Genomic DNA, 25,871 nt, shown 5'->3' on the forward strand with positions numbered 1-25,871 from the left:
ACTAATATCCTAGTAGTTCTAATTTTGTCTACCTGGGCGTAAAAGTTGAATTTCATACATTTAAAGACTTTACATAAATATTTCGGAAAAGATTTCACATTTCTCCATCATCTACAATTTAGTCCCAATTTCACAAATCACAAATATCACATCTTTTTCACACGTATACTTTTACCACAATATCATTACTTAATGCTCAAACAAATATACTATTTCATATTCTCCACCAATAATTTTCTTTACAAATTTCATAATTTCATAATCTAATTCCTTTTATTATCTATTTACAAATATAAATATATATTCTACATTTTTATTCTAAGTAATTCCATATTACAATATAAGCATTTAAATAAAATAATTTAAAAATATTGTAGTACTTACAAAAAAAAGGTTGAGATGTTGTAATATTTTCTTCTTCCTTCACTCCTTGGCCTTCTCCTTTCCTTTTCCTTCAAATTTATCCTCTCCTTCTTTTCTTTCTTTTCAATTTCATATAAAACATATATCATTTATAAGTTAAAACTAAAATCATATAACTTTTCTATGCTAGTTAATGAAAATAAACATGTATGACATGATAATTCATCATCTCTTACCTTAGTTCTTTGAAGAACACCCAAAACCCTAACTCATGCTTTTCTCTCTTTTAACCATTGGAAATTTTCTCAGGAAATAAAGTTAACTACTTATTTCTCCATGTGAAAACGCAACTCTATCACTAACACTAAGCTCTATCTCCACCCTATTCCTTTAGTAAGAAGTGGCTTTTTCAGGTACATCTTGTTGTTCCTTTTAAGAGTGTAAATTAGCAGAAAATTAGCAGAAAATTAGCAGAAAAAGTAGGGAAACAATTCAAGGACTTTCTTGGGATCATCAATCGTTTCTAAATATAATATCAACCTTCCTAAGTCTATTTAAGACAATTGTTGATGATGATGAAATATGAGGAAACAATGGGGATTAATATGCAGAATCAAATTTTCTCAACACCTAGATTCCCAACCTAATATACTAGTTCAGAGCCTAAACATAAGTGCCTTAATTACTAAGTTTCCTAGGTTTTTCTTTTCTCGATTTTCCTTCGATTTCTGTTTTATGTAGTTCAAGATGACAAATCTAATTGTAAATTTTAGTAGAAAAACACTAAAAAAATCTATCATTCGGCAGTGTCTAGCGCGGTTTTCTTACAGTTTCTGATTACAACTCTTGTTTATCCTTTTTCCTTTATGCTATTCCAAAGTCAATGTCTTAACTAGCAATGTTTCATAAAACCAAAGTTGTTGGAATAAGTTCGGATCGGCCGAAACATCGATTTGGGAAAAATGGTTCAACTGATTGACTAGTAAATCAATACGTATTGATTGAATGGAGTTGAAAAATTGATTAAACTAAGTTTTTTTATTTATATAAGTTTTTAATAAATTTTTTGATCAAACTGGACTAATTTTGTAACAACCCTCAGCCATGATACGAGTAATTAAAGATATATTTCAACGTCCTTGGATGATTCAAGTTACACATGTATTCGGATAAGGTAATCGAGTCGTCGATGGACTGGCAACAACGACATTTTCAAAACCTCTAGGCCTAGATAAAATTCTTCAAGGGCTACATAATGACTGCTCTAGAATGATTAGGCATCGTCTGGTCTAGTTATGATTTTATCCTTCTTATTCTCCCAAAAAAAAATAATATGTATTTTTTTATTATCATTTTTTTTCTAAAAATATCCTTTCCAACTCATTATATTGGATTTATTTTTTCGTTAAAAATGTGATAAGTTCTTGTACTTTTTGTAAATTTAGAATTCAAGACTGTATTTTTATTTCTAGGAGTTTAGTCTCTACTTTTCAATTTTCAAAATTTATGTCAATTGTTAACTGTTAAATTTATTTTGTTACATTCAGGTTCATTACAATGTCATTTTTTAGTTATATTGCTATTAAGTGAGTATTTTTATTTCAAAATATCACACTAACAAACTTAACAACAACAATTAGACTTGAACTTTGAAAAATAAAATGATTAAATTCATAAAATAAAAATAAAAACATAGAAACTAAATTCTAAATTTTGAATAATATAATTACTTATGATATATTTTAACTTATTTTTTATGTTGGTAGAAAAATAAATGATTAAATTATGGTAAAGAGATTAAATGTAAATTTTGGATATAAAATATGAGAAAAGGATAAGTTTAGAAAGTTCCAAAGAGGCCAACCTTGTCCTATCTAGCACGTATTCGCGCGATGCTTGCCAAAAGTAACATACGGTGACGCGCGTTCCAGAGACAAACCGTTCAAAATTGTAAGTTGCAAGTGCAAAGAAAGTGTAGGTGATTTCGAATTTTGATTTAATGTATAATTATATATATAATTTTTAATTTGGTGTGATTATATAAGTGAAATTTTAATTGTCATTCAAATGTCAATTTAAAATTTAAATTTTGATTTAATATTACACATTAAAGAAATAAATTCATCAATTTATTTTTATATTAGATAAATATAATTATTTATGTGTGTACTATATAAACATAAAATGATATTATATCAATAATTGTGTTAATAATTTACAAGAATTGGATCAAATAAAAATTCATGTATAAAATTGCACAAAATCAAAGTTCATATATATAATTACACATTAAACCATAGTTTATGTATAGTTTTCATATTTATCTATTTCTTAAACTTTATAACTCTTGAATTTGGTAACATGCATTTTGTTACTACTTTTATGTATTAGGTTGAAAATTCTCGGTTAATGAAATAGTGACACGTATTTAAATATTTTAAATTTTTAGGAAACTCGGACAAATGTATGTTCAATTGCATAAGAATTTGGATAGTTACTTATCTAGGTTGATTCTAAACATGCAATTTTAGTAATTTTATATTTTGATTAAAATATACTCCAAATTCAAATACTCTTTATAAATTTGAAATTTAATTATTTTACTTTTATTTTCAAGAATGAAATTCCCAGATTTCTCATACTTCAAAATTTAATTTTAACTGTTACCAATATTAAAATTATTCTTTTAAATTTAATAGTATGATATTCGAAATAAAAAAAATACTCGCTTGATAACTATGTAATAAAAAATGATATTGTAATGAATATGAATTTGCTAACTATTGGACTTTCATTTTAAACCTGATATATATAGAGACTAAGTTCCTCAAACTTCAAGTAAAATAAATATGCGAAGAGATGAGAGCTTGAACCATATTTTAAACTCATATTTTTATAATTTCAAAAATAATAATATAAAACTAATTTTAAAAGAATATTTTTATAATTTTTCAATATTTTTTTCAGATAAATTTTAACTTTTTAGGAAATTTTTATCATAATAATTTAAGAGTAAATTAACCCAACACAAGATGCTGGTGCTCTGTTTTGCTCTGGTTTCATTTTACCTTATAGGCCCTGAATATAAAAGCTCTGGATTGTTTGTGTGGGATGATGAGTTTGATCAACAACGGGCGAAAAGGCAGTAAAGCTAAACGCAATCACAAACTATGAAATGCTACAAAATCAGAGGTGAGAAGGTTAACTAATCAGTGTACTTACAAAACATTTTTAACCAAGAGATTATACAATATCATTTGAAACCTCACCGGGAAATGGTTTATGAGCAAAAATGGCACCAAATACTTTAACAGCTTTCTGCACAGTGACACGATACTCAGCACTACCGTCAGCTTGTTGTTTATCCATGTAAAACTCAACTTTATCATCAATACTAAGCTCTTTCCTGCAAACGAACTCTCGCCATCCCTTGGTAAGAACTGGCTTCCGATACTTATTGTTGCTTTTACGAGTGTAAATTCGGAACTTCCAAACATGCCCACACTCGTCTCTCACATCAAAATCCACCATATGCTCATTCCCACTTAAAGCAGGGAAACAGTTAAGGGACTTGCTTGGGATCGTCATTCGCTTCTGAATATCAGTCTTCCTAAGACGCTTTGAGACGATGGTTGCCATTGATGAATAACCTCAAGCTTTTTTTACTTTAGCTAGATGGAACGATGAGGCTTAATATAGAGAAAAAGAAATGCCTAGTTTCCTCCTGTGGGTACCGGGGCGCTCGATTTTCCTGCCCAACCGCGCGACTTGTATTATATTTCGTCCAGGATCAGAGGTTTATTTAATTATAAAGTAGTAGAAAAATGGGTGGAAAGATTTGTCAGTTGGCGAATGGCGATGGGTAGCGCGATATTGCTACAGTTTTTTCTATTGTGACTCGCGTTTATACTTTCTATTCAAAAGTCAATTCTTAATGTGCAAAGTTATATATAATATATTAAATAAAGTGAATCTTATGTAAAATTAATATTAAAATAATTTTATATCCTTTCGCATATATTTTTTACTAATATTTTAACGATTCAACCGTTATATTTTATATTTTATTTATATAAATCATATATATTGTTATACATCAGTAATTACCAACCCGAATCCCAGATAATTCAGGTCGCCTACTTGCAACCTAAATAGGTCCCATCAGACAATTGAGTGTGAGGCAAACCATAAGAGGACAATGAGGGGAGCTCGCGGACCTAGCTCGTAATGAGACTTCGCACGAACCAATGGAAGGTCGCGTTCTCAATTCGCATATACTTAAGGAGCTCGTAAAAGGGAGATCGCATGGTCTAGCAGGCAACCCAAAGTGAAACACGTGTCCAGCATGCTTGAAGTCCGCTCAGAATGTCAGTCTTGGGAATAACGGGGTCGAGTCATGAACAGTGGGGTCATGTTGTGAATAGTAATAATGTATATAAATACCCGAATGTTCTCATTAATAAAATACGAGAGAAAATTACTCAACACATATCAAATTTGATATAAATTTAAATTTTCTAATTATTTGTTTTATGTAAAAAGCTTTTGGTTGTTCAATAAATATTAATTCATAAAATGAATCAGTTTGAAATTTTACATGATAAGTATAATTATATCAATAAATTTAGCGGTTGAATGATTAAAATATTAATCATAGAAGTTTAGAAACTTGTCTTCCAAACATGGGACCTACCTTGTCCTGTCCGGCGAGACTTGGTGGTGTTCTTAGAGATCTAGCAATGTATTCGCGCGATGTTTGCCAAAAAAGAACCTATATTGTGCGACGTGCGTTCAGAATTGGAAGATCAACAAATTTGTATGATTTTTTTGGTGAAAAGCTTTTGTATGCAGTTGCAGACTAATGGGGTTGGAGAAAACAAGAAGCAGGTATTGTCAAAAGAATTTTACGTAAGCATATCAATAGGAATATTACCCTTTTCAGACCCATCAATCTTTACGTTTGTAGTGAATCATTCTAAAGGGACCCAAGCGATACATGTGAAAATAGACGATGAACGTGTTGAGCCAACAAGGAGCGTACGAGCCGACAAACCAATAACAGAAGCCACATTAGCATGGAAGTAATAGTTCATTCATACATGAGATCAGGTTGGGTCGTCGTGTAGTGTATGGATAGATGAGTTTGAACTTGAATTGTATAAGAAATTATAGAGAAAGAGAATTAATAGTTGGTTATGCTTATTCTGCAACGTCATTTCTATTTTCTCATCTCCAAATTCTCTCTTATTTTTCTCACCTTTTCTATATTTTTCCTTAATTCTATGAATTTGAGTAATACAATTCTTTCTTTGGATTGTTGAGCTCTGTTACTCTTCTCATGTTTTAATGGCAGAAAACATTTTATTGGTGCTTTTCATTAAGCCATCTACACAAATGGCGAATGGTACTTGTCTCTGTCAAATACATTCAAGAGCTTGCTAATCAAATTGAATGATGTTGTTTGCAAGAAACAAAAAGCAAATAGATTTGTCAAATCTATCGATGTACGAAGAAAAAGATATACGAAGTAAGTGTGAGTCAGATCAAATTAAATTTGGGTAAAATTTATATCGTATCTATTTAAAATATATAGGCTTTAAATCTTATTCAAATGACTTATATTTGAAAATTCTAACGTGTGTGTCACTTGTCACACTAGAATTTTAGTGAAACTCTAAGTTTTCTATTAAAATATTATTTTTCTATTCTAGCAAAACTCTTGTGATTTTTATTCTATATAAGGATGGGTTAGTCGAAAATATAGAATATTGTGACAAAGATACTTTACTGAAATTTAGTGAATTTTTATGTAGATTCGAATAAATTTTATTTTTGTAAGTACTCAAAATATTAATTTGTGAGATTATAATTGCAATTTCTTTAGCAACTATAATTCAAATTTGTGGCTACAATTTTTTTTATTTTGGTTATCGTAGAGAATGGTGGAGAATATCATTCGATCGAAAGTAAAAAAAGTTTAGTCACTAGATCTAGATTTTGATAAATTTTCCTAGCTCGAAAATACAAATACTAAATTTGATGAGATTTATTCCTATAAAAATCACATAAAAAGACAGAGGATAGCGTCGGAATCGCAAGAAAAAGTCTTAGGACTTTCCAATCAATTTGAATTGATGTTTGAGTAGACAGAACTTTTATTCAAGTATTCTTCTCTATTAATCTAGAACACTTTCATGCTTGGAAAGCAAGCTCCAAATTGAAATATCCAACTAAAAGAACCCTAATTATGGTTTTTTTTTTATTTTCTCTCTTAGTTGGCCACACCTAAAAATACTAAACCCCCAATTATAGTTACTTAGATATAGAGCTTAATTGTTTTAAATTAGAAATTGAGTGCAAAAAAGAAAAACTTATAAAGTTAGAAATTTAAATTTAAATTTATAAAACTAGAGTGCAAAAAAGACATGAGCTTAATTGTTTCTTTTTAAAGGTTGAGGGCTTTTTTTTTTATGCATTTTGGCAGTCCAATTACCCAATTGAGTGTAAAGAAAAAAGAGTAGGGGCTTAATTGATTTTTTTTGAAAAATTTAAGGGCATTTTTTTATGTATTTTAGCTGTTCAAATACCTAATTTAGTGCAAAAAAAAAACATGAGTTTAATTTTTTTTTTAAAATTTGAGAATATTTTTTTGCATTTTAAAAATTCAAATACTCAAAATAAAAAACTTAATAAAAAATATTAAAACATTTTACACCTTTAAACTTTATTAAAATAAGCAACATTTATAAAATTATACAACTTAATTTCAAAGTTAGCGGTGTTTGGATTTGTTTGCTATGATTCACTTTCGTTTCTAATGCTTGCCTTAATGGTTCTTTAATTGTCCATTATTGTGTGCATTTGCGATACGATAAGGGTACCGCACGAGTGCGCGCGATTTCTTGAGTCGCCGTCTTCTTTTTCCCCGACAATCACATTGATAATGCTCGTTCCCATGACGACAAATAAACGTATTAGTATTTTGTTGATAAACACAAAAGAAAAAAAGCTGTCTAATCGGAATGAACGGCTGATCCAAAAAACAAATAAACAAAATTAAAAGTTGCTTTCGAGTTCTGCAACTTCTTCAAATTAAACATTTAGCTATACTGCGCAACCTAACAATCGCGCGATCGAACATCAGACTTTCCAGAAGGCATATACCAAGACGGTAATGTGACAAAATCATATGGAGACATGTCAAGTGGGCCTTTTTCACTTCACCAGAACATAAAAAAGTGGGTATTTGTTGTTTCTTTAATTTTCTCGAACGCCGTTGTGCGATCGTCTCCGACAAGCTATGACATTGACTGGTGGCGAAAATATCAAGCAACATTATTGCTTGATTTTGACCTTAGGCGCTTAAATTTAAACGAAACGGTAACAAAGAGAACCAGCATGTCGAACAAAAAAAAAAGAGCTTGTCAGCAATGTGAACTGAAACAATGTTGAGTTGGGAGGCCAAAACACAGATTCAGCAACTCTGGGATTTGATATCGTTAGGGGATGATGTTTGCACAGCCGCGACCAAGGCTAAGTCGTTCAAGAAGGAAGTCTCCAATTTGGTATCGTTAGTTTGTCGACTATCGCAAATGCTGAAAACCCTGCTTTGTTTCGTTACTTCACCTCATACTTCCCTTTACTTGCGCCCACTTCATTGCATAGTCAAAGAGGTTAAGGTTGGCTTTGAGCACGCCCTCTCCATTGTCCACAAATGCAAGCGCGGAAACCTGTTGTGGAAACTCTTCACTACCTGCAGCTATGCAACCCAATTTGTGGAGCTCTTCAACTGTTTAAATGCTTCTACCAGCGATATGAAATGGCTGCTTTCCATCTACATGCCCCAAAGTTGCTCGACGCCGACGTACGAGAAACCAGTTAAGGTTAAGGTGTGGTCTTGCATCGCCGCAGTCAAAATGGGGCGTGCATTGGAAGATCGCGTCCGGGCGGTGAAACAACTGGCATCACTTGCTGAGCAAAACGATGAGTATAAGAACATTATTTATGAAGAAGACGGGGTACCGTCTTTACAAAAGCTTTTAAAAGAGAAGATATCTTTGGATGCTCAAATCATGGCTGTCAAAACACTTTGCCTTTTAGCTAACGAGGAGGAAAGGAAAAGGGTTATTATGAAGGAAATGGTTTCTACAATCTTAAGTCGTTTATCAAGAACATCAGCGATGCCTGATCAAATTCAAGCAGCCAATTTGGTTACCGGCATTGCAGAGCATAACCCAAAATTGAAGGAATACGCTTTAATCAGAGAGAATGTGATATGGCAGCTGATTACATTGTTGTCACCTGCAGATGATACTAAACGGAATCCGAAATTGAAACTTAGTTGTTCCAGGGCTTTATGGATGCTTGTTCAAGGGAGCATTTCAAATTGTGAGACATTGACGGAGACAAAAGGAATGCTATGCTTGGCTAAGTTGTTGAAAACGGAAAAAGATGAATTACAATACAATTGCTTAATGATTATTAGAGAAATTACAGCCATCGCTGAATCAAATAATGAATTTAGACATTCCACCTTTAAGAGTTCTTCTCCGGCTGCAAAGGCAGTTGTCGATGAGCTATTGAGAGTAATCAAAGAATTCGACAACATGAAACTGAGAATTCCGGCAATCAAGTCAGTCGGTTCATTGGCAAGGTCTTTTTCAGCGAAAGAGTGCCAAGTAATTAGTCCACTGGTGGCTCGACTAGGCGATATGGACCGGGAAGTTGCAATGGAAGCTTCTATTGCTTTGCAAAAGTTTATCTGCCCAAATAATTACCTCTCTTGCGTGCATTCGAAGTGGATAATCGAATCGAACGGCGTACCATTGTTAATCAAGCTATTACTTGACGACGGTGATGAAAAGTTACAGTGCCATAGATTAACTCTCATCTGCTATCTTGCAAACCACGACAGCAATAGCAATGTATTGCTAAAAGAAGGAGCACTGACAGCTCTTCAAACAACAGCTCCGACAGTCATGGCCCAACACCCTGAGTTAAAACAATTGGTGTCCCAGGCCATATGCAAACTACAATCCAACAAAGCAGCCAAGCACCAAGAATTAGAAAACTCACGAGGCATTAAACGGTTTATTACAGAACAGGGTAAAGCAGTTGTCGATTTGGTACGAGGTTTGAAGTTAAAGTTAGAGACCGCATGTGTTGGAGGGAGAGTAAATATCCAACTCCAGGGTTATTGGAAATCATATAAAAAGAAAATTTCAGGCGCAATACGTTCATTGAGGATGAGGAGACGGTGGAGGCTTGTGAAAGCTAAAAGCGTGGAACTGGCATTAACTCTAAGATCAGTGATTGAGTATTCAGGGAAAAGGGTAATAATGAAGGAGACGGCATCAAAGCTTAGGGTGGTGAAGAGAATTGTTAAATCAATGGAGAAAAAAGAGATTAGAAGAAAATTTGGTTTCATCATACATAAGATTTTTTATATCTGTAATATCTATATGTTAGTAACATAATCAACCCACTTTTTTTCGATCTTTTTTGTTCTCTATTTTTTCAATCGATATATGAGGTGAGATTTGAATGTGCGATTAGGTGCAATACAGTGCGTTTAATTTATTTTTTGTCTCATATTACAATATTGTCATAATATCCAATTTTATTATCACCGCTATTTTTATACTACCCGTAACTAAATGCAGCATCCATCCAAATTAAAGCAAAAATGAAAAATGAAAAATATCGAAGGAATAAATAAGGATGAGTATGGGCGTGGCCGCCCACCTGCCTCTAATCTTATCTAATACATTACCACTTGACTTTTACCTCCGATATTGAAATTAATTTTCTGATCTATTTTGTTCATTTTTTAATTTTATAATTAAATTAAATTAAATATATTTATATAATCTTATAAAATTATGAAATATAGTTTTAAAATTAGAAAAAAAAGGATATATTAGAGAAGACTTAAATTTACTCAATTTAACTCGAAATTTTTATGAAAAATTAGTTTATACCGAAATTTAATTTATTTTAACTTTAGATGGTTGAGTGGGTTAGAATTTATCAAATTCTTTTTCATCCTTAGAAATAATGGACATTTCGTTTTTCTAAAATCAAGAATAAAGTTACACTTTAAATTTTAATTCAATTCGACTTAGAAAGATTGAAAAAATTTAAATTTTAAATTTTAAATTTATTCAAGTCAATTCGAATTTTATTTTTTGAATTTCGAGTTCAAATTGAGTTGAGTTTTCAAATTCGAATAAACTAAATATCAAATTATAATATTTTACATTTTTACCTCAAATCCTGAAACCATTTTAGTTTCTTCCAAAACTTTTACTCCTTCCCACTTTTCCTCAAATCTACACTAAATTCATTTTCCCCTCAATTTTTTTGAATATTGTCCCCCCAAAATTTTACTCCCCCATTTACTTTCTCGCCGAAATTTTACTCTCCCAAAATTTCAAAAACTTTTTATTTTCTCCCTAAACTTCTACTTCTCACCCTTTACCCCAAATCAAAAATCAAAATCATCCCAAAAAAAATCCCTAAACCCAAATAATAATAATTTTATTTATATCTACTATTTACATTATTAAATTTAATTTCATATTTTTGCACTATTTATATTATTGAATTGTTTTAATCCTATTGGATCTTTATAAATTTCTGTTAAAATTGAATTATTGATGATGTCATAAAATATCATGTTAAAATTTTATGTTGGTATCAATTTCACATTTTATTTTTAGAATAACTTTTATTAAAAATCACATTTTGTTACATTTATTTTATTTTTAATTTCAAAATACATAGTGACAAAAATCAAAAGATAATTGAAGCAACCGAGCAAGCAAAGAAGCGAACCCATATATAAAAAATTAATAAATAAATTATGAGGCGATGAAAGTTAATAACAAATTTGATTACCGTGGGTAATTTTGATTATGGTGGGTAATAGTGGTTATAAGGACCCAAAGTAATTTTTTTTTAAATTTAACTCAAACAAATATATTCGATTCAAATTTCATCTCACTCGACTCGATTCGAGAAAAATTTAAATCAAGTTAGAATGATAAAATCAGATTCATCAACTTAATTAACTCAAAAAAATTTTCATTCGATTCGGTCGAATGCTCATCCCTATCTTAATCCTTACCATTCTTAACCCTTCTTTTCATTATGCTTTAATTTCTAAAATGCTCTCTCTAATTTCTAATTCATATAAATATCAAGTAGGGAGAATAAGATACTCATCATTAAATTGTTAAAGTGTTTTATATTAAATTAATTTTACATTATGTATATGAAAAATTATTTAAGATATTATATATTTATGGATCAAGTCGAAATCTAATGTCAAAAAAGAATTAAAACCGGAATCGAGCTTGGGTTGGTCTAGCCCACTCAAATGATATGTTTTATTGTTTAAAAATCATTAAAAATATTTTTATTCAAATTTAATTTTAAATATTTAAATATTAATATAATTTTTTATATATTTCTACATCTTTTATTAATTTGAATAGTAAAATAGGTAAGCCTAAAACAACCTAACATTAAAAGCTTAAGCCAAGTCCAGTCCAAAAATGGATCAGGCCAACTGAGTGAAAATAGATCTGTTCATGGGTCAAGTTACTCGGCCCGACCCGAAGGTCTGCCTGAAAAGTGAGATAATTTGGGTCAAAATATAGATTCAAAAAATGAGTTTAGACAAAAAAATAAGGTCCGTTTAAAAAATGGGTCAGACCTCAGGTAAGATATTTTTGGCTCAGGTCCGGCCCGAATTCACAAAAGGACAAAAAAATAGTAAAATAGGTAAGCCTAAAGCAACCTGACATTAAAAGCTTAAGCCAGGTCCAATCCAAAAATGGATCAGGCCAACTAAGTGGAACTAGATCTGTTCATGGGTCTGGTCACCAGGCTCGGCCCGAAGGTCTGCCTGAAAAGTGAGAGGGCTTGGGTAAAAGTATAGGCTCGAAAAATAAGTTTGGGTAAAAAAATAAGGTCCGTTTAAAAAATGGGTTGGGCCTCGGGTAAGGCATTTTTGGCCCAGGCTCGGCCTGAATTCACAAAAGGACAAAAAAATCTGCTATTTTTTTATTGTTTTAAAATTTTTTTCTTATTGTTTACTCCCTATTTTGCTACCATTTCACTATTTTGTTGTTATTGTTTGGATATTGTATAACACTTATTTTATTGTTAATTTTGTTATTATTTTAGAGGCATTTGCTTGTTAAGTTGCATTTATCTTAGTGTTATTTAAATATACATATTTTTAAAATTTATTTTCAATTTGTTGAGAAATATTTATTTAATGTTTTTAGTATCTTTTAGGTATTATATATTTAAAAATTATATAAAAAATTAATACTGGCAGGCCGGGACTTGTAAATGAGCCTAAATTTTTTTGTTAAACTTGGCCTGAACCCGACCCGGCCCATGAACGCCTCTAAGTGGAACAAAATACTTAACCTATGAACATATTTAGCTACCAGGAAAATATTTAAAAAATAAAATATGTGACATATTTAAACCTTTTTATATGTCAAAAAATTTTGGGTAAAAGCGTATCAAATATTATATATTATGATACATTAAAAATAAATTTTAATATATAATTATATATGTTGATGTTATGTATGTGATTTAATGAGTTAATTGCTAGTTGGTAGCATAAAAATTAATACTAAATCAGAATCATTCATACGAGTCGCAAAATGAAGATATTATTTATTATTCTTACATGGGCAAAGCATATTTTTATGGCGAACTGTTTATGGATTTGATTTTCTTAACGTCCAATGTGAACGTACTCCGATCCTTGGCTCCACCAGCCAATCCCCAATGGTCTCATGACGTACCAAAAACATTAGAAAAAGCTTAAAGTCCACATATACACACATTCACAGAGCTTTAAGAATCGGCGGGCTGGAGACTAGAGGCTGCTGGATGAAGTACACTTGGCGTTATCTCCTTGATTGTTGATTTATCGGCTCGAGCTCGTGAACCCCTTATATATATATATATAAGCTGATTGTACCAGGAATTTCAAGACCTTGAGCAGACAATCTCGTCCCATTATATATTAAGTACTGGAATTTTCACACACCATGGCTGAAGCAATAAAGCTCTTCTCCAAGTTACTGACTGACACTGATACCAGAAAAAGGCTGGCAGTCCCGGCAAAAATCTTGCCTGCCTTGCCAGATTTTAATGGAAGCTATGCGATGAAACTTCACCTTATGTATGGGACAAAGGCGTGGCCGATCGTCTGCTCTGTCCGCAAAAATGGGTACAAGAAACCGGTTTTCTCCGGTGGATGGAGAAAATTTGTTATTTGCAACAATTTCAGGGTTGGAGATAAACTCACGCTGTACAAAGTGAATGATATTGATGAAGCGGGCTCTTCTTACTATAAGGTTGAAGTGGAGAAACCAGCCAAGCCATCTAGGGATATTTCTCTGAATCATCGAGTTGATAATGGAACCACTGGCAGTGGCACATACCCCACGAAGGTCCCCAACTTCGAATGTGAGAAAAAGCTATTGTCTAAGGACGCCGATGCACCAATCAAAGAGGAGGGAGCTCCTTTCATGGAGCCAGCTTATGATGCTGCGCCAGTCCCTTTCGCTAGTCACGTTGTTTCCAAACCACCGTGCAGGGTACTTGGTATCGACTTGAGTGAGGAAGGGAGTAGCGAAGCTCAATTCAAGACTGAAATGAAGTCCAGTGGCATTACCATGTGCATGGGTGGTGAACCACCACTGCACTCATCATACTATATGATCAAAGAAGAGAAAGAAATAAATTTCATTGGCCCGGCCTTTGGCATTGGCACCAGTGAAGCATGTTGCAGAAGTGGTACCCAAAGGCATAGCTTGAACTTGGCCCCACATGCGGAAGAAATGAATTTGGATTTGACTTTGGCACCGAGGTCCATTGTGGAAACCATGGTAGGATGTTAAGAGAGCTACAGCAGCATGACGGGTTGCTTAGACTGGTATATGTTTAATTTGGATTGGAGATGATTCATTATAGTTCATTGGATGTCAGCACTAAAAAAGCCTCATAATACCCAAGACTTTCCAGGTCGTTGACTTTGTTTTCTTTATCCTCCGGTGGATCCAACTCTAATACCAGTTCGTCGGCCCTTTCAACAACCCGTATATATGGAGAGCTAAATAACTGTCACGTTATTTCATCCTAATCAGCTAGCCTGCGAGTTCTTTATAGAAATTGTGTGTGTTTAAACATTTTAGCTGTTTATTTTGCTATTAATTCTTGGTTCTTTATAAAGAAGATTTTATCTTCTACTTTATGAACACTGAAATTTTAATTTAATTGAATAATCCCAAATATTAAACCCAAGTATCAATTAACAATTTAATTTTCATAAAACATGAAGATAAAATTTAGAAGTAGAAAGTTTTGGGAGAGACTCAAATGGCATTTGGGGACCCATATCTCCATTTGGTCAAGGGATGTATAACGCTCACCATTCATTATTATGCCGAAGTCTGGCGGCTAACTATTTCCTCATTCCCCAAAATCAAATCAAGAAAATAGAGAAGTATTTTATTAATTAATTGAAATAGTTATAATTTTTTTTCAAAATTTTTATTTATAGGCATAATAAGTATAAATAAAGTAAAGATTTGCTTCTAATTACTATTAGAATTTAAGTACATCAAAACTTATCTTGATCTTGATGGACATCCACTTAATAAAATATTCATAAAACTCCCATTAGATGTCCATTTGTAGATAATGTGTCTCATTAAAGTCTTAATAAGATAAAAAAATCCTATGGGAAAAAATTCCTAATAAAGGAAAAAGAGTACACATATCTATAATACGCATAATATGTTGCCTCATTAAAAACTTCACCAGAAAAATCCAATGGGACAATACCTCGGTTAAGAGAAAAAGAGTACAACACGTATTTACTCCCCATGAAAACATCACATACTTTCTCATATTCTACGTGTTCAATTTTGAATACTAGTTTTTCAAATGACTATTTGAATGTATTTGCTAAGCATTTATATCACCATTCTTTTGAAAGTCATGAGTAAGAGAAAATTTTGAAAAATATATTTTGATCTCTTCAGGAGTTTCAACAATAATTATAACAAACTTCAATCATGATTCTTCTATAAAAACACAAATAGGATAAATGAACAATTTCCGAAAATTTTAATATGCTTCTAGCATTCTAAATCCTTTAAGGATTTTAATATAAACTTTACAATACAATGATTCATAAAAAGTTGTAACAACAACCATTAGACATAAGTTAAATTTTTATGAACTATCGGTTTAATAATATATTTAAAGGTTATTATATCCACCACAAAATAAATATTTTTTCATGATCAATGTCGGGCTTAATGAAAACTTCATATTTTATTCCGCCTTTGCAAAATTACTTTATTTGCACCTTCACTAGCTTTATACCTTTAGATATTTGGACTCTTGATCTAAAAACTCCACAAAATTAATTGTACTTGAGTTGTATCTTTCTATTTTAAACATTGTATTCCATATCTATATTTCTCAATAGATTTATTAAAAGTTCTCCTTTTATTTCATTATTTCAACAATAATATTGCATGCAAAACCATTGTCGACCACTTTTATTACCGGTTCGACATTTTCTCGAATTGACATAACTTATCTAGATTTCTTATTTTCATTATTTTAATCTTCAATTTCAAGTACCTGAATCTATTTTGGAGTTTTACTTATTGGTTATGTCTTGGGTCTCTTCTAGAGCATCCACCTTCACTATATGACCATTTAGATTTATTATTTTCTTTTATGAGAATTTTCATATTTGGAGCTTGTAATAAGTTATCGTTGTTGAATTTCTAGTTCAAATTACTCTCCCTAACTCATTACAAGTTATTATTTCTCTTCTCCCTAATGTCGGAAAAACTATCGAATCAAAATAATAATCACAAATTATGTCATAACTAAATCTCCAATACATTTAAAACATATTGATAATACAAGAAGACTCATAATTAATATATATTCTCAACTTTCTTTGAGTATTCACTCATCTTTGTTGTATGAGCAATTGGAACATATATGCACATACAAAAATTCAAAGATGAGAAATATTTAGCTCTTGACCAAAAATTAATTGTAATAAGGAGTATTTATAATTTATTGGATTGATATGTATAACATGTAAATCAACATAATCTCATGTTGAAATAGGTAGTTTAGTTCTCATAAGTAATGGTTTAGATATTAGTTTTCATAAGTACTATTTTGACATTTATTACTAGAAATGCCTAAATCACTACTGAAGTCTATAATGTCATTAAGTCAACAAAATAAATATAATTTCAGACAATTATATACAATATTCACTTTAGGAATATGCCATAATCTTCAAATATAAAAAAATTGATTATATTAGCCATCACAAATTTTGTGCTTTTTAGATATTGATATATTAACTCTTCTAGAGTCATCAACTAAGTTTATACTATCAAATATTGGAATAATATTTGTTTGTTTCATACCAAATAAGTTAAATATTTTCTATCTATAATGATAGAGTTCATTACTACATTATCATATCATTCCTCAAAGAATATTAATGAAACAAAATATTTGGTCATACGCCATATATGTGGCCAATAATATGTCATATCAAATTGATAATATAAGTTATCTTTACCCTTTGAAGAGTTATCTTGAGAACTCTCATTATTCTCTTATTTATTACATTGTTCCCACTTTTAGTGGCTCATGATTATATATTTTATTTTCTTTATATTTGCATTCATTTCAGGAAATGCAACAAATCTAGTAGGACAAACTTCTAAACGCCTCCATTGATTCTTTATTTCATAATCACCATCGTAAACATCCGTGGATTTCAAATCAAAATCTATTTATTCATGTTGTCATGATTAGTCTCCAATTATAATAAAAATGATATAATAAATAAATCATAGTAAAATAGATCTGAGTGGTTAAAGGCTCTAATGATTATCCATAGTGCGCAAACCTCAATTAAAATAGCAGCAACTCTAGGAGGTAAAGACAATAGCAAAATTATGGATATTTTTGTGACTTATGGGAAAAAAAAATTAAAAGAGAATCATGCTGATAACATACTATAAAATAAAAACAAAGAATAAATAATAAATAAAATGAGAGAGCAAAAAAGAATATATTTTATTGATCAATAGGAATATTTAGAAAACTTCTTCAAAGTTTCTATTTATAAGCATAAAAAATATAAATGAAGTAGAGATATACTTCTAATCGCTATTAAAATATTTTGATCTTTATGAACATTCACTTAATAAAATATTTATAAAAAGCCATTAATTATATTCTCTCAAACATCACTTATAAACCCCTAAAGCCCTACGTACATTGGTTGCCCAAGCTCAAATTTAAATTAATATCATCCCCATGTATAGATTGATCAAGATTCCAATGCTCACGTATTACGACAGCTTTTTCTTTTTCATTGCAGTTATTTCTGAGATTAACTTGATCGTTACTATTAGCAAGTTTACCCTTGTCGCCGTCAGATAAGCCAAAGTGCTTGAGATACTTATGGTCTCCTTTACGATGATCATTAGTAACAATGGCACCAAACTGCTTATTCAATACTTGTCTCTCTCGTTCCTTGCTATATTTTGATTTGCTTTTGCAAGGAGTAGTACTCGTGGATAGGTTGGTTGCTTTCTTCAATTCAACCCTAAAATGCAAGGAACTTGAATTGTCATCTTCCTCCTTGTGAAATGTAAGATGATCACCAACATTCAAGCCGTTCCCAAGAACAAACCTTCTCCAACCCCTAGAGATAACTGGTTTCTTATAACGCCCCTTTGTACGAGTGGTGCACACAAGCGGCCATTCCATTGCTTCGTACCTGACTAGCAGGTTCACGGCATGACCACCATGGAACTGAGGAAAGGAAGTCAATACCCTGCTTGGGATAGACAACCTTTTGAGGCAGTCGGTTGGAGTTAGTTTCTTTGAGAAGAGCTCCATTAAATTTGTTGGTGACACTAATTATCCGCTAAGTTCTTCAGTTAATATATATAAATTGTATCACTAAAGAACGTTTTAGACTTACCAACGCTACCGCGCGACCGTGTCGTGGACTACTAACGGTATCGCACGATCTTCTTCAATGGCTCTTTTTATTAGTTCTACAAACTAAAAGTCCTGCTCAAATCATTTGAATGGAGTGAGTAACGTTGAGGGGTCAAATTTTCAAAACAGAGAGAATGGTGCAAATGACGTTAGCAATGAACGAGGATAAAAGACTGCACGATCAAAAGCAACATGGAGACCGCCCACTTCGAACAAAGTCAATTATACTCAGCCGTTTAGTTAATGAAGCTTAATTTTTCTACTCTATTTTTTCTGTTTTGGTAGAAATTTTTTCTACTTTCTACAACTTCAGAGGAAAGTATCCAAAATCTTTCTACTTTCTAGAACCTATATCTATACCATAATTATTCAGGGTGACTGCCACACATCACTGTTAGCAATCTAATTTGTCCACGCAGGGGTAATTTTTTAAAAATTAATACCCGAAATTAAATTATAAATTATAAGTTTTGAAAAATTAAAGTATAATATTTGAGTAATTTAATTTTTCAAAAATTTATTTATCAAAACGAAATAATTACAAATACTAGTATTTTGAAAATCTCTCAAATTTAAAAGTTTTTTATCCAAAAGTATCCTATAAAATATTATTTATTTTCAATGTTATACTAAAAAAACAAAAAAATATATTTAAAGCATACAAGTGAATATTTAGTACACTACCAGTGTGTTTTTTTATTCTACACACACTCTTAGGATGCATTTAGATGTGGTGTGATGCGTTTAACTTACCTTTTGTCTCTCGTTATAATATCTAATCTCACCGCTACCGCTGTTTTTACACTAAATGCACCGCCCATCCAAACCAACCCTTAAAAAATTGACTTTAAATATTATTTTTAATATTTTACTATATTCATATAGAATACTTATTAATCTATTAACAATGTACCAAACATTTTCCCAAAACATAGTAGTAATAGTTGTAACTTTGAAAAACGAAATTAGTTTTTGGATAATATCCCAACTAAGTTGGTCAGCCAGTTAAAAAGAATAGTATAGATATAGATACACCAAGAAATGGAATTCATATTATTCATACAAGTTTTACAAGCCTGACAATAAATGCATTATTTGTTAGTCGAAATTCTTGAATCTAAATCATAGAAGTTGAACCGCAGCAATGGTGGGAATTTTCTCTCGCAATTTTTGAGTAACAGCCACTCTAACAGTCATGACCCCTGCTGCAGGACCCGTGATTCTAACTTTAACTATTGGCTCCTCAATGGCAACTAATTCAAGAGATCCACCCGCTGCCCCCACCAGGTAGGGCCTAATCTCTTCAAGTACCTGGGATCACATACAAGTTCATAAACTTAACATTCCTACCTAACTTCTTCAAGTGCATACCAAGATTCGCAATGCACAATATTTTTACATAAATATTTAGTTCCAAATGAAACTAACAAACCAAGAGATGCATACCAAAAACAGGCCAATCAACCATCAGGACAATCTTGTACAATCATCCTAAATCCATGGCACTCAATATGCAAAGCGCTAGACTAATCCTACATTACAGCACTTATGCATCCAAATATTCAATCATCTAATTTGGATTCCGCAAAGGAACAAAGGCTAGGTTGCTGAGACTTGACTAGCAAAGGAAACATAAGTTGACCACTAGATAAATCATACACAGACCTGGTTACAGTAATTTAGATAAGATGACATATGCCCAATTCAAGCAGTACTCTGGGAAGGGGTTAAACTTTGAGCAAGTGACCATCAAAGCTTACCCAAAAACTAGAAACTATACTACTCATCTTGCAAGGATTAAGAATACTAGGGTAATAATCTAAAGGAAACCCCTAGAAATTAATTGGATTTAGAAAACAACAAAATTGAAAAAAAATGTTGACTATTTGACTTATGTAGTTAGATTGTTTAATCTAAAGAGATGATTTACCATGATGGTTAGATCTAAATGCTACAATAAGGTAGAAAATAATCATAGTTTTCATGTTTGGCAACTTAATGGAAGGACTCAAACATGGTTTGCACTGGATTAAAATCAATACTGCAGATTAGAGCTTAAGTTTCTTAATTATACTGTTTCACTTGACCTATAACACCTTGGAAGTGAGAAACTTGTCTAGATGTCACAAGTTCTGTTTTCTTTTCAGTATTAAAATCTTCTATAATTACTCAGCTAGAAGAATGGTAAAGTTATCATCAAAGGTTTGAAACAAATCTTGAACTATAGGGTCTAAATCCAAGTATAAATCACACATCCTCAAGGTTTATATCACATCTTGTTGCTTCCATTGATTTAAACAAAATTTTGGCTAATTCCCTCAATCTCTTTTTTCCTAGTTAGCTGAACAATATAAAGCAAAAGGCAGACCTCTTTATATGCTAGCGATGGAAATAAAACACACATTTTAAGAGCTAATAAGGCTGCAATGACATTACCTTCTCAATATTTTCTTCATTCAGCTCAAGGCCAGTTTCTTCATCAGTTATAGGCTCCACTGCAACAATTTCAGGTATCTTTTCCATTAAACGTTTCTCAATACCCATCTTCATTGTCGTAACAGAACTCGGACATGAGCCACATGCTCCTTGGAGCTTCAACCGCACAACATTACCATCAATCTCATGTAATGCCACATTCCCCCCATCAGCAATCAGATAGGGTCGAACTTCATCCAACACGCTCTCAACATTCGCAGCAGTTAGGGGCAATTCTAAGGCTGAATCAGGCGTGGCAACAGCCTTTACAACTGCATAGACTCAAAACAAAGCAAGCTTCCACAGATTTAGAATAAGTTCCAACATTCAACAATTCAAATGAAAATGGGAAGAATAAACTATATAAATCAAAAGGAGATTTAACCATTCAAAAAATATTCATGAACAATGCAATGAACATGATAGAATCTTTTGCATTCAACATATGCAGATAAATTAATATAACAACTATCATAATATCTTAATAGAATCAACCAGAAACTCGGAGGAAGAAGAATAAATAAAGCAATAGTAATCAATCGAGTACTGATAAAACAAAAAAGAGCCAGCTCCTGTTAGGCTCTTTAGGTCAACGAAGCTGAAATATCAACATCTAAGCACTTGCGACGAAATAATTGTCTCTAAGCAAACCGAGGTAATAGAGTTCGATATTAACCTAAAATTATAACAAAACCAATCGAAACGAAAGAAACTGACCTTTCCTGCGCGTGAGAGCAGGTGATCGGACCCGCACACAACGCCATGAGCAACGCCGAGCAGGATTACGCCCTTTCTCGAGCAAGACGCGGATGCCAAAGTAGCTAGAGGGCTGGGCAAATCGGAAATTATCATTACAATATACAAAATTCGAACTGAATTTTCAGGAAATATATGGAGAGATAGTTAGGAACCTTGGTAGTTAGGGGACGAGAAGAGGAGGGTTCTGGGGATTGATGGGCGTTGCAGCAATATGTAGGGATAATAACTATGGCCTGCATCTCTTTCCTTTCTGAATTTTGCAAAATATATAGTAATCAATAATGAAATAGATTTGTGATTAATCACTCTTTCCTTTCTAAACTTCCAAATTTTCTTGGGCTTTTCGTTTCTATTGGATTTCTACTTTTTCAAGCTTATGCCTGGAATCTATCTGCATTTGTATTTATTTGGTGATTGTGGCTGAAATCCTCTGTTTTTGTGCAATATAAATTAATTCGTTATAATTAAATAAATTATTAAAAATTATAAAAACGTGTTTATTATATTTTTATTTTTTATTAAAAAATAATAAATTAATTCATTTCTATTCTTAAAAACTTATCTTTGTGCATCAACATGAGACACATATAACTCTCAATTAGAGTAAAATTTAGAAGGATAAGATTGTATAGGGTTTAAATCAATTAGAACTCTCGATTATATATAAACTCTAATCTTAATCATCGATGTACCATAATCTATGTCGCTTATTTTGAGAGCTCAACTATAAATAGAGATCTCTCCCTCTATTTGCAATCATCTGATTATATGCTTTATTCTTGAATTAAGAATATTTATTCAAATATAGCGTATATTATTTTCTTGTGTTTTTTTTTATTTTTTTCATTTCGAGTTGTTTTCATCAAATTTTTTTATAAATACCTTAGAAGAATATTACTCTACGACAGTCTATTTGAAGCGAGATTAAAAGTATAACCCATAACACTTGCATCAAGATGGCCCAAGTTCTCCTTCCCTATTACAATTTCATCTAAGCTCCACCATAACTTTTTCAAATTCTCGTAACTCTCCACATATCAATATAAACAACCACTAATCACCGCCTCTAAATTTTGTCTAAACAAAACTAACCATAATAAAAAGGAAAATTCAATCGCAGCTAGTCTGAACAACGAAACACTGATAAATTTCTTTAATTACATTGGACAAATACAAACACCCTCTCTCCATATGTTACACATGAACTCCCATAATTTTTACCTTTATACGACCAAATTACGAAGATAATAATACATTAAATGAGAAGAAGAAGAAAAAACCCAAGTAAAACAGACATTTTTATGAGATGGATGGTGATCTTTTTTCTTGTTTAATTAACATGCATTTCAGGAGGCATAAAGAGGATTGTGAAGAGTAGTGGGGGAGCCTTTCTTCTTGAAAAGCCAATCTCCAACCAAAGGAACAATGGGTTTCTTCTTCATCAACTTCCTTTCTCTTTTCCCTCCGAAATACCCTTCTTTCTCACCTATACTCAGTATCTGAGACAAGGTTGGGTTATTCTCCATTCTTTTCATCAACTCCTTTCTTCTCTCTTCCTCTCTCGCTCTATCTTCTGATTTATTTCCCATCTCCATACTCACAGTTCTGGGTGTTGTTGTCTCCGCCGCCATTTTAGCTGCCGCCGCCTCAGCTCTAGCCAACTTTGACATGTTCTTGTGAAGTTCAGCATTAAGTGAAGCCAACGCAACTTCGGTTTCGGATTCTCTCTCCTTCAGCAGCTTCAACTCGGCCTTTGTTTCCTCCAGCTCAGTCTCGAGCTTCTTTAAGGTATCAAGAACCCCTTGATGATGGATACTCTCCTGGTCATCTTCTTTACGGCTTAGGGGACTGGGTGAAAACCATGTGATCTCTTGGCTAGGAGGGCGACTGTAAGTGTAAGGCTTTGGAGTATATATCTCTCCAACGAGAAGCCGCTCACCGAAGACAGCAACGGCTTCTTTGACTGAGCGGAAAGGACGGGAAGTGTCGACGTTGGAGCGATAATCTTTGGGTGGCTTTGACGACGGATTTGGGACTTGGGTTTCCATGGAAAAGCTGGAGATCAAATGAAAAAGCGTGCGTGCGTGTGTGTGCTTTGCGTGTAGACTATGGTGGAACGGAGGGGATATATTTGATAATGAGTTGGTTCGAGATTTCTTTGCTTTTACTACAAAAGATCACAGAGAGCGTAGTAGTGATTGTTTTTTGAAGGTTAAGCCTTGGAGGTGCGGGAAATGGACTGGTCAACTACTGGGGTAGGGTTGAATGGCGTACGTGCGGGATATCAGGGAGACATCATTAGCTTTAGAGATCTTTCCTCTATCAGACAGCTGCTTAATTTTAGGTGCTTGTACTGTAATGACAAAACTCGAACAGGACACTGCAACCCGAAAATCAAAGGTTTAATAGTACAAAAGTGCGATTCATTGTTGTCTGTTTGAGAACAACTAGATTGATTAAGCACCTACTAAATTCTAGTATGGTTCATAGAGATCAATTGTGTACAAAAACATGGTTTACTGTTGCCAATTGTATACAAGTGTGGTATGGTTTAGGTATTTGGAGAGCCTCTTACAATGGTGAAACTTGTGAGCCTTTTTTGGCGACTTAATTAATTAGGTTTTGTATAACTAGTTTTTAACTTTGATCATTATCGATCAACCCTATGAATAAACAGGTTTCCTTACTTCTTGTAATTACTTAATTAACTTAATGTTTGGAAAATCATGTAATTACATAATTCTAGCATGATTCAATAATTATTATAATTGATGGGTTTAACTGAATTGAGTATAATTAAAGCACTGTTTCACTCTCTATTTCTATGTAATTAGAAACAATTATTAATTATCTTATAACTTTTCATACAAACATACATGATTTAAGTTTAATAAATTACTTTTTATACAAGTTTACAAAAGTTATTTTTATAGCATAACAACAATTATATTTTAATTGTAGGATACATATTTTGTTTTTGTTTTTGTTTTAAATAATTATACATTCATTATTGGATAAAAATATTTTATTATTGAACACACCAAGTTCAAATATTTTAAGCATTTTTTACCTAATAGCAAATTAGGTTTATAAATGCTCTATCATAGTCAATTTTATTCTTACATGGAAATTATAGTGATTGAACACTTTATAAAACCTCGATTCAATTTTATTCAATTTTATTCAATTTTAAAGTAATGATTTAAAATTCACAACTTCGATTTCTTTGTGACACCTTATATCCGATTTAGTTAAAGGATTCGAATAAAAAATGTCACATTTAGTTACTTCGGTAACCTACTTTTTTATCTCACTTTATTGAAATGGTAACGTAGTGGTAATTTTTTTTTAAAATATCAGCAGGATTTTTGCTTATTTTACATAAAAACTTCCTGCAAAATTTAGATTTCATAATATATCCATATTCAAATCATCTCCCAAGTCAATTCTCAACAGTTCGATATTCCGAAACATACCACAAACTAAGCATATCACATTAAAACCATTTAATTGACTAATAATATTATAGTTATTGCAATCAAAAGTTAAATTTTTCATGTCACACATACAAAACTATAGCCAAATGACTTTACTAAAAACCAAGTACATGCAAGCTTGAAACAAAACAAAATATATGAACTTTATTGAGTCCAATATTTGTCGGTTGGATGCTAACAACTCTAAGTACAAGATCTCAAAATACACCTAGCCTGCATATGAAAACAAAACCTTACGATGAATAATTCCAATAGTATTACTATAACTCACTCAATATAGCATGAAATTTAGATGATTGGACTCAGTTGATTTGTTTCTTTCTTAGACCAATTCAAGTATGTTTCATGTCAAAGTTTATCCAATACATTAATATACACATGCATCCCAAATAAACCAAATTTGATATTTTAACTAACCAATCTATTTTAACGAACTTATTAACACTTTATGCTAACAAAGTATGTAACCTTATTTGATTTTGTCTCATTTCGTCATATCATATTACATTACCAATTTGAATCAAACCACTCTTCCTATTCAACATTTATGTTCGCTAATACATAACTCGGATTCGAACTAATTTACGGATCCTACTAATACTACAATTCGGCACCTAGTGCCTCATCGATACGTCCTGAACTAAACAAATTGCGCCCAGCGTTCATCGGTTC

The 25,871-nt window shown here is 32.0% G+C and overlaps 4 protein-coding genes across 4 annotated transcripts; 1 reads left to right on the forward strand and 3 right to left on the reverse strand.

Moving 5' to 3' along the window:
• Positions 1–3,136: 3,136 nt before the first annotated feature.
• Positions 3,137–4,123, reverse strand: LOC105786091 (B3 domain-containing transcription factor NGA4). The gene is made up of 2 exons (XM_052628159.1): positions 3,633–4,123; positions 3,137–3,541 (listed from the first exon to the last, which is right to left on the reverse strand). Exons 1-2 carry the CDS (start codon positions 4,000–4,002, stop codon positions 3,525–3,527), a joined length of 387 nt encoding a protein of 128 aa, XP_052484119.1. The 5' UTR covers positions 4,003–4,123; the 3' UTR covers positions 3,137–3,524.
• Positions 4,124–7,808: 3,685 nt separating this feature from the next.
• Positions 7,809–9,839, forward strand: LOC105787078 (uncharacterized). The gene has a single exon (XM_012613525.2). The coding sequence runs from the start codon at positions 7,809–7,811 to the stop codon at positions 9,837–9,839; it is 2,031 nt and encodes a 676-aa protein (XP_012468979.1).
• Positions 9,840–19,473: 9,634 nt separating this feature from the next.
• LOC105786093 (nifU-like protein 2, chloroplastic) lies at positions 19,474–22,107 on the reverse strand. The gene is made up of 4 exons (XM_012612369.2): positions 21,855–22,107; positions 21,661–21,772; positions 20,905–21,215; positions 19,474–19,779 (listed from the first exon to the last, which is right to left on the reverse strand). Exons 1-4 carry the CDS (start codon positions 21,939–21,941, stop codon positions 19,591–19,593), a joined length of 699 nt encoding a protein of 232 aa, XP_012467823.1. The 5' UTR covers positions 21,942–22,107; the 3' UTR covers positions 19,474–19,590.
• Positions 22,108–22,828: 721 nt separating this feature from the next.
• Positions 22,829–23,832, reverse strand: LOC105786092 (WEB family protein At3g51220). The gene has a single exon (XM_012612368.2). The coding sequence runs from the start codon at positions 23,748–23,750 to the stop codon at positions 23,049–23,051; it is 702 nt and encodes a 233-aa protein (XP_012467822.1). The 5' UTR covers positions 23,751–23,832; the 3' UTR covers positions 22,829–23,048.
• Between the last annotated feature and the right edge of the window lie 2,039 nt (positions 23,833–25,871).

The sequence above is a fragment of the Gossypium raimondii genome, chromosome 1, assembly GCF_025698545.1.
Source record: "Gossypium raimondii isolate GPD5lz chromosome 1, ASM2569854v1, whole genome shotgun sequence".
Classification (NCBI taxonomy): domain Eukaryota; kingdom Viridiplantae; phylum Streptophyta; class Magnoliopsida; order Malvales; family Malvaceae; genus Gossypium; species Gossypium raimondii.